The sequence below is a fragment of the Cebidichthys violaceus genome, unplaced genomic scaffold (genome assembly GCF_023349555.1).
Source record: "Cebidichthys violaceus isolate CVI_PGR_0920_01 unplaced genomic scaffold, fCebVio1.0.p SCAF_149, whole genome shotgun sequence".
NCBI classification, from domain to species: Eukaryota; Metazoa; Chordata; class Actinopteri; order Perciformes; family Stichaeidae; genus Cebidichthys; species Cebidichthys violaceus.
The window spans coordinates 82,290-90,422 of NW_027176317.1; the positions used below are offsets into that span (position 1 = coordinate 82,290).

Consider the following 8,133-nt stretch of genomic DNA (forward strand, 5'->3'; position numbering starts at 1 on the left):
ATACACAGGAAGCCACATGTTCACAGCTTCAGACCAGCTGCAAAAAATGGAGAGAATACACTAGGTAGCATGTAGCAACTCTCCATCTAGCATATTTATCTCATCCATACCATCAAGTAAACCCAATGCTCATTCTAACATACAAGTATTGATTACTCAAAATAAAAACCATTAATATCAATGGACACATCAAGACATTGCAGTAGGGAGTAAAGTCTTTTTAAATAATTCCTGACCTTTATGATAAATCTATCAAATCAATTTTATATAAAGGTCCATTTATTAAAATATTCTCCGTTTACTACAAATGTAAATTAAGGTATAAACGTCTGCTGTTTCCACATCTTGACATATATTATCCTTAACTTGCCTTGGGTGTAATCAGAAGTGTAACCAAAAGTACTCGCCTGCGTGTTATTTAGAAAGAGACAAGAAATTTAGTTTAAATTGTCTTCAGACAGAAACCCAAACGTCTGGACCGTAGCTTCAGCTTTGGGTAAAATCTGAGAGCTGTGATGCAGAATCACTCGTCTGTCTTCACTTCCCTTCTGCTTATCTTCAATAGTTTGTTGTATAACCTGCAAGAACATGTTAATATTTGACATCAAACTACATTGCCTGGACATACAAACCTGTCTATAAACCACCATATCTGGCAATAAAATATTTGATTGTGTTTGTCAAAAAATTTAAAATGAAACTGTAATGCTGTTATCTATTAACTGTGATGCTATAACAACGGGCACAACTCCCATAATACCCTGGTATGAAGCCAACGAGTGCCCCTTAAAATAATTCCTCGTGTGATTTATTTGTCACATACCTTGCGTACTTCAGTAACGGCATTTCCGTAGTTATTCTAACCCAAATGTCGATCTTTTCCTAAACTTAATGAAGTAGTTTTGTTGCCCAAACCTAAATAAGTTGTTTTCCTGAGAAGACAGACTTTTATTGTGAAAAGACTATGTATGCCGGTAACAAATGGAAATTGACCCCAAAAAAGAGGAGTAAGTTTTCGTAAGATGTATGAGGATACGTTGAGGCGCTACGGCTAGCCATTTCCTAACATAATATTTTATGACGCCAGTAATTATTGTCCTCGGTCAGTTTCTGCAGATTTCGGCTTCAGGAGTTGTTTTGTGTTTCACTCGTCAGGAATTTATTTTCACTGTACAAGCAAAACATTTTTCAATCCGAAAACTTCTGTTTACTGCTAACTGGGCTTATTAACGGTCACTTTTTGGACCGAGTAACCTCCTCAACACATTGCGCTCTTAATGTAACAACCTCTCTCTCCAACTACCCGCCTCTATGGAAAGAGATCATAATGCAGTCGTGAATACTCAGATGTTTTTTTGTTTTACTTTGTGCTGGGGCAAATTCCATTTATCAACATAATACCTGGCAATAAAGTCTTTATGACTTTTCCTCCCTTTTATGATTCAGAGTGTAGACTTCGTCACAGTTTCCTTACTTCCTCCACTGCAGGGACGTGTTGCTCAAACTTAAAGGAAGTCGTCTTAATACTTAAACATTTTTAATTTTGTACCTCAAAAACTGTTGTTTACTTTCCAGATTTATTATGAATTGTGATGTTAAACATATTAGTAGTTGTTAGTAATTAGCATTAGTTATTAGTTATTAAATATGTTGTAATGTAACAAAGTAAATTTACTCAAGTAATGTACTAAAGTGCAATTTTGAAGTACTTGAACTAGTTATTTCCTCTACCCCACATCATCTCATGTTAAAGTTGTACTTTTTTGCTGCTCTACATTTATTTAATATCTTTGGTTACTTTGCAGATTCAGAATAATATTAAAACAAATCAACTAATAAATGATAATGTATTATTATAGATTAAACTACCCAGTAGTATATAAAGCAATAAAATGAGATCCACCTTCACCAGCTTTTATTGTAACAGAGTATTATACACTGTAGATCAGTTCTGAGTCCCTTGCTGGTTGGCTTAGTTTCTCAGACCAACGCTCTGTATCTGAAAGCTCACCGTGTACCAGTATACCATTAAAACATTGTACTACAGTAAACAGGTGAACAGGACTTTGCATGAGTTCTTCAACACTAGCTAACTGGGAAAGCCAACAGACAAATACAAGGAAGGGATTTCCACACGATTACATCAAAGACATTTATTCAAAGACACACATCTTCAACTCCATTTCAACAAAGAGGACGTGGCACCATCTAGTGCTACATCCGGGTACTAAAACCAAATCCTGATACACTTTGAGACAGTTTCAAAGCATTTCACTCATCTCCTACACTGTTGTAGATCATTGAGTTGTTTAATCACAAACTTCACAGTTGCTATAATTTGCAATGTTTCTTAAATTGCAGAATCAGTTGCAGAAGTAGAGGATTTATCAAATCTAATTGTTGTAATTGACAGCAGAGATGATCAGAGGGGTGATGTTTTTACCGTCGTAATGACAACCGGTACTGAAGAATGGGTAGAGTTTCTCAGTGAAGGAGCAGTCAGTAAAGCTGTGGATAAGGTCTGCAGAGTCTACATCATAAAAGGACACTGAACCCTTCTCATAATCCACAAACACGCCCACCTTCTCCGGCCGAGTTTTTACACTGAGATTGACAGCAGAAGCTTTGTGCTTATCTCCTTTCCTTAAACAGATCGTCCAGAAGCCATTCTCGGGGCTTGCTGTGATCGACCCCTTCCTGTTGATGGACTCTTTGACGACACCTAAATCCCAGGAAGTCTTCCCTTTAACCTGAACCTCGTAGTAAAACCTCCCCGAAGAGAAACGCTGCTTTCCTAAGACATTTAAAGCAGGATTAAATCTTTCTGGGTTGTCTGGGAGGTTTTGTGTTGCGTCACCACAGTAAACTTTTTTCCCATCGTCAGACAAAACGAGATAGGCATTTGCTGTATCGGGATCCAAAGTCACATCCTTTGCAAACTGCTGGACCCTTTTCAGCTTGGTTTTAGCAATCAATTTCTCCTTCTCTTTATTGACTGTTCCCTCCAGCTGATTCACGGCAGCCCCCACACTTGCCCCATATGACGGCGGAGGGACGCTGACTTCTGTCCAGTTCTTGGTGGGTGGAATAGCATTAAGGGACGAGAATCTTTGCAGAAAGTCAGGGTGGTCTGCGCTGTGCAAGAGCTGCTCCACCTCAACGCCTTTCTTTCTCAGCTCAGAGATTTCCTGCTCCAGCTCTTGGATGAATCCTTTGGCCTGTTTCTTTGTCGTTTCCCGCTTTTCTTTGATTGCCTCAATGAGATTACCCAGAATTCTCTTGACAGACTGCTGCAAAACAGTAAAGACCTGCTCACTGTCTGCGATATGTGTGTCTGCAGATTTACTGCTGATCTCTGCTGAGCGGTTGATTTCCAAGATCTTCATCTCTCTCTTCTGGATCATCAGCTTAATTTCAGCCGTTGTCTCCACAAGCTTGGACTTAATTCTTCCATAATCACAATTGAGAGGAGGAGAGTCATGATTCTTCAGGTCTAAAACAAAGCAGAACACAAACACATCTGGTCAATCATAAATCTCAAGTTGTTTTTTTTCCTGATCCGGATCCAAGTCCTTTAATATTGGGTATCTGACGATACTGAGTCTGATCCAATACTTCTATTTACCTAAATGTGTATTAAATATGTATCTAAAACATTTAAATTATAGCTGTGAGAAAAAGAACCAGAGGTGCTTAGGACCAACTCGGGACGACTATGATTTAAATAAAATGTTATTACTGTTTGAAGACTATACATATTCCATAATGGTATAATAATTTATGCGATGCATGAGAAAGTTCTTAGTTTTTCATCATTAGATTTTCACCTTCCCTGAACTTACCTTTTTGTCTGGAGCTAACAGTGTTCAACAAACACTGCTTCAGATCATTCCTGCTGATCTCCTCTAAAATGCTCATGGTTATCTCCATAGCTCTAGGGCAGCCATATTTTTCCACCATCAGATCGACCGTGTCTTGCCTGTCCGCGTTCTCCAGCCGGGCCGCTGAGATGGCCGAGAAGCCCTTAGGGATGTCTTCCTGCTTCAGGAACCACTTGAACTCCTTGAACTGTTCTTTTGACAGGTTCGCCAGAGTTTTCAAAAGATCGTGTGCTGTCATCGTGGTTCCCTAGTAAATCAAAGAATGCTAATATTTGCAGGTTTTCTAATTGGATGATCAAAAGCCCCTCTTTGACCAAATAGTTCGACAAGCTAGGCGTTTTTGGACCTGAGGAACTTTTTCTGTCAGCAGGAGGAGACTCCTCTGGTTGAAAAAAGAAGTCTGGGTGTATAGGAGTCTAGTCTAAAATGACTCTACTTCTCTCTTGATTTATTCCCTCAGTAAACATTGTAAACATGAGTTTATGGTCTCAATCTCTAGTTTACAGTCTTCTTCAATACAGCATGATGTTCATTTAGTACATTATGCTCCATTTAGAGTCACCATAAATGTTTTGGTCGTCTAAAAATGATTCAGCGTTTGGTTGTACTTAGCTCCTCCCTCTCGTGTCACTTCTGGTTGCAAAAAAACAAAATGCCGACGCCCAAAATGTCAGTCCACAAACTAATGGGTGATGTCATGGTGTCTATACGTTAATTTCTTATACACAGTCCATGGGCAAACTGCAAACTGTATGTGTTTAGTAGAAACTTATCTCCCGTTCTGACGTTAGTTACCCAGTACTACACAGCCTCAGGTCCGACATCTATAAATGACAAATGGTAATTTTGTTAAAAATACACCTCTAGAGGAATAACAACTGCATTAGTTGTTTTGAATCTCCAATGTTCAGGCAATTTTCTACTGAAAAAAAAACTGGATGAAGTTTTGTAAAAAGGAAAAGAAAAAAGTCTCTTCTTTTGAAGCTATGTGAGGCCAGTTGTGACATGTCGAACCTCACCCAGGATAAATAGTAGTGATGAAATCGAGGAACATTTCAGATCATATCTTTACTTCAAATACTTTTTTAATAAATGAATATACAAAATTCATAGTTTTACTATACGAGTACGTTCTACACTGTTACACGATGATAATTTATGACGGACAATAATTCATTAATCACACGTGTTTCCAGAAGGTGATCTTACCTGTTAAACTCCTCCAGATGAGATTACAGCGACTTTCTTTCTTCTTCTGATAGTCGTTGGTTCGTTGTCTGACTGCAGCCAAATCCTCAAACCTTCCCAACCTAATAAAACAATGTTAGTGTGACATCACATCTTATCAACGAATCAGCTGTGCTTCAATGCTACAAAGAGACATTCAAGTTTGAATACAACATGGATAGAAATGCTTGGTTTTGAGTCAACTGTTGTTGGGCTTTTGAGGTTCATAACATTATTGACAGAGTGAATAGTCAGATAATTATATTAAATTCATTTGTCACAATTCAAGTAGAAAAGACAACAGAACCACAGCTCAGACATGTGTAGGCAGAGCAGGTTGAAATATAGAGACTAGGGTAAAATAAAAAAGTAATTATCTTCAAATAAACATATTTTTTACATTGAAAGCTCTTTAAGATGGGATTTCAATCATTTTCTGTACATATAGGTGTATGAGTATTGTTTTAAAAAAACTTTAATTAGAGATTCAAAGTGAAACTGAAACTTCGAGGTTCTGTTCCAGAAGAAAGAAAACATTATTCAAAGTAATGTAACAATGAAACAAACTTAAAAGCCTTTGAACACAACCTTAATATCTTTTGGTAACTCCATATATCTAAACAAATTCTATTTTATGGAGTTTCTTACTTTGCAGGAAGTGTACAGTTTGTTTATCAGAGATTTTTGGCTAAAACCGATGACGCTGATGAGAGAGGATGAGACTCAACCAAAACCGTAGTGGGCCGTAAAAAAAACAAAAAAACAACAACAGGGAGCTTAAAGACACTTAAAGACGCTAAAATGTTCTGTAGAGCTGAGAGCAACTGCAGAAGTGGTGGCCTCCAGTTAGACTGCTAATCCAAGAAAAAAATATTATTTTTTTATTTTCTCCATTTCAAAACCAGATTGTGACCTCACACGACCTGGACCACTCGGAAAACAAGACATCAGCGAGCGCTTCAACAAGCTTCCCGTCACGAACAAAGACAAAACAGACGTTCAAAGAAACAACCAACAAAGAATGGCAAAGCTCAAACACGGATACAACACCATCCACATCTCAGAAGCCACCATGCTGCACAGGAGGTGAGCCACTCACTCGTTTCCATAAACAATAAACTTACCATCGCACAGCACATGGAATTCCAGGCACTGAGCCAAAGTCTTGAATTCAGTCAGAACCACATAGAGACTCTCACTGAGGTTCAACAAATCCCACTCTGTTAGCTCTCTAAAACAACCCCGCGAAAGACACAATTCTGGACTTGCAAGCAGCCGACATGAGAGACGAATAGGTTTTTTCCCCAAACAAAACCCAGACAAACTCAAAAAATCAGCCAAGGAAAGAGCTCACTCTACCTGCAGAGTGATGTTGTCACATGTTCACAACGACAGAACCGCGGTGAAATTTGAGCTCTACAAACACAGAGAACTAGACAAAGGCACCGCTCAATTACCAGTATCCTACAAAGAGGTACAACTCTGAAAAACAGCTGACGGAGGAAGGAAAAAAAAGCCGATATATATATATACATATACAGGCTGTTGTTCAGCAGATAAGGACGTTAACCCTTAGCTGGTTCTTCTAGACCTCCACATCCCCCATCTGCTTTAAAGAAACACTCAAACCCTGGCTTCACTCTCTGCCACGTAGACACATGCATGCTCTTTATCCCTCCTCTTTCTCTCTTTCTCTCTTTCTCTCTTAAAGTTACAGTACATTCTTGTAAATACAATAACGGGAACGCCCAGAAGGAATTTGTTAAAAGTTTCTCACAAAACACTTTTTTCTTTTATCCATAACTCAAGAACTCACATGCTAATCATGACAATTTCACACCAATATCTAACAGGATAAAAACGAAGTGATGGAAACCATGTGACTGGTTGGCATTAAGATTGTTAATTTTCCATCTTCTTCTGCTAACGTTTCCCGTGGTCTACCTCAAAGATCTATCTTAGGTCCCGTTTGATTTTCATTAAACAGAAATTGCACTCGGGTCTCTGTTCAGAAGACGTAATGAAATACTGGACGGGAAAATATGTTCTACAGCTAACTGAGAGTAAGACGGAGCCTTTTTATTATCGGTTTAATTTTCTTTGTCCTATTTAGCCTTCAAATCTCTGTACACATCTCATAAATGTCATTCTTCATTCTGCTTTGAAATTGGACAAACAAATTAATACTCTCATTACCAGTATCTTTTTTAAAATAAAAAAATATAACATTTTCTTTCTTTTGGATATTTGTAATTTGTCTTAAATTGGCTTTTATTACCTTTATACCACTCTTTATGTACAGCTCCACTGGTTTCCAGTAAAATATAGAATGTATTTTAAGATTCTTTTATTAGTTTGTAAAGCTCTGCATGACCAATCCACACCTCTGATCTCCTCAGAACATATTCTACATCCAGACTTCACCATCTAGTCCCACCCTATGTATTCTTCTTTTCTATGAAGCAGTTAAACACCTGCTGTTTCTAAATCAACACACCAGCAGAGACAAGCACACAAAGAACTGCCTGTCAGACCACTTTTTACAATCACCAGCTTGACAAACAATTATTTGAATTTTTAAGTTAATTATTAACCAGCTGGACTCATTTAGTCTCAGGTCTAATCTCACTGCAGCCGTCTGTGAGCTGACTGGTGAGCAGGAACATTTGTAAGTTTGTAAAAAAGTGTTTGCTGGTTGTAGTTTCATACAGCTGCTACTAGATGGTAGTACAGTCATATTTCACTGACTGTACCTTTGAGGACCATGTGGTTGTGTCACTGCTGTTGTTTTTATGTGAAGAATTCTCTGTTCTTTACTTTTTGTTACTATTCATTCGAGCTGATTTTCCAACATGAGATCTTTTTACTGAGGAAACACCATCCAGCCAGTTTATGGTTTATTACTTTATACTGTGATAACACAAAACATTAACGTTTATAAATTATGATTTCTTATGATTTAAACTTCCCACCAGTTTATACAACAATGTGTGAATTTCATCAATTAATCAAGATTAACTTTAGA

The 8,133-nt window shown here is 37.9% G+C and overlaps 1 protein-coding gene across 5 annotated transcripts; it reads right to left on the reverse strand.

Moving 5' to 3' along the window:
• Window positions 1-2,133: 2,133 nt before the first annotated feature.
• On the reverse strand, window positions 2,134-6,735 carry LOC137871579 (nuclear factor 7, brain-like). Of its 5 annotated transcripts, none has more exons than XM_068709449.1 (4): window positions 6,468-6,735; window positions 5,091-5,191; window positions 3,843-4,128; window positions 2,134-3,493 (listed from the first exon to the last, which is right to left on the reverse strand). In XM_068709449.1, the coding sequence occupies exons 3-4, from the start codon at window positions 4,117-4,119 to the stop codon at window positions 2,394-2,396; spliced, it is 1,377 nt and encodes a 458-aa protein (XP_068565550.1). In that variant the 5' UTR covers window positions 4,120-4,128; window positions 5,091-5,191; window positions 6,468-6,735; the 3' UTR covers window positions 2,134-2,393. The 5 variants fall into 5 exon arrangements, with proteins under 5 accessions (XP_068565550.1, XP_068565549.1, XP_068565547.1 ...); XM_068709448.1 differs by having other exon boundaries at window positions 6,233-6,735; XM_068709446.1 differs by having other exon boundaries at window positions 5,757-6,735.
• Window positions 6,736-8,133: the final 1,398 nt, after the last annotated feature.

Coding starts and splice junctions, on each gene's coding strand:
- LOC137871579 (XM_068709450.1), bottom strand. CDS start 6,643: ATGTATATATATATATCGGCTTTTTTTTCCTTCCTCCGTCAGCTGTTT. Junction 5,192..6,467: donor GTGACAACATCACTCTGCAG/GTAGAGTGAGCT, acceptor TTGTTTTATTAG/GTTGGGAAGGTTTGAGGATT. Junction 3,494..5,090: donor CATCTGGAGGAGTTTAACAG/GTAAGATCACCT, acceptor GCTTTGTTTTAG/ACCTGAAGAATCATGACTCT.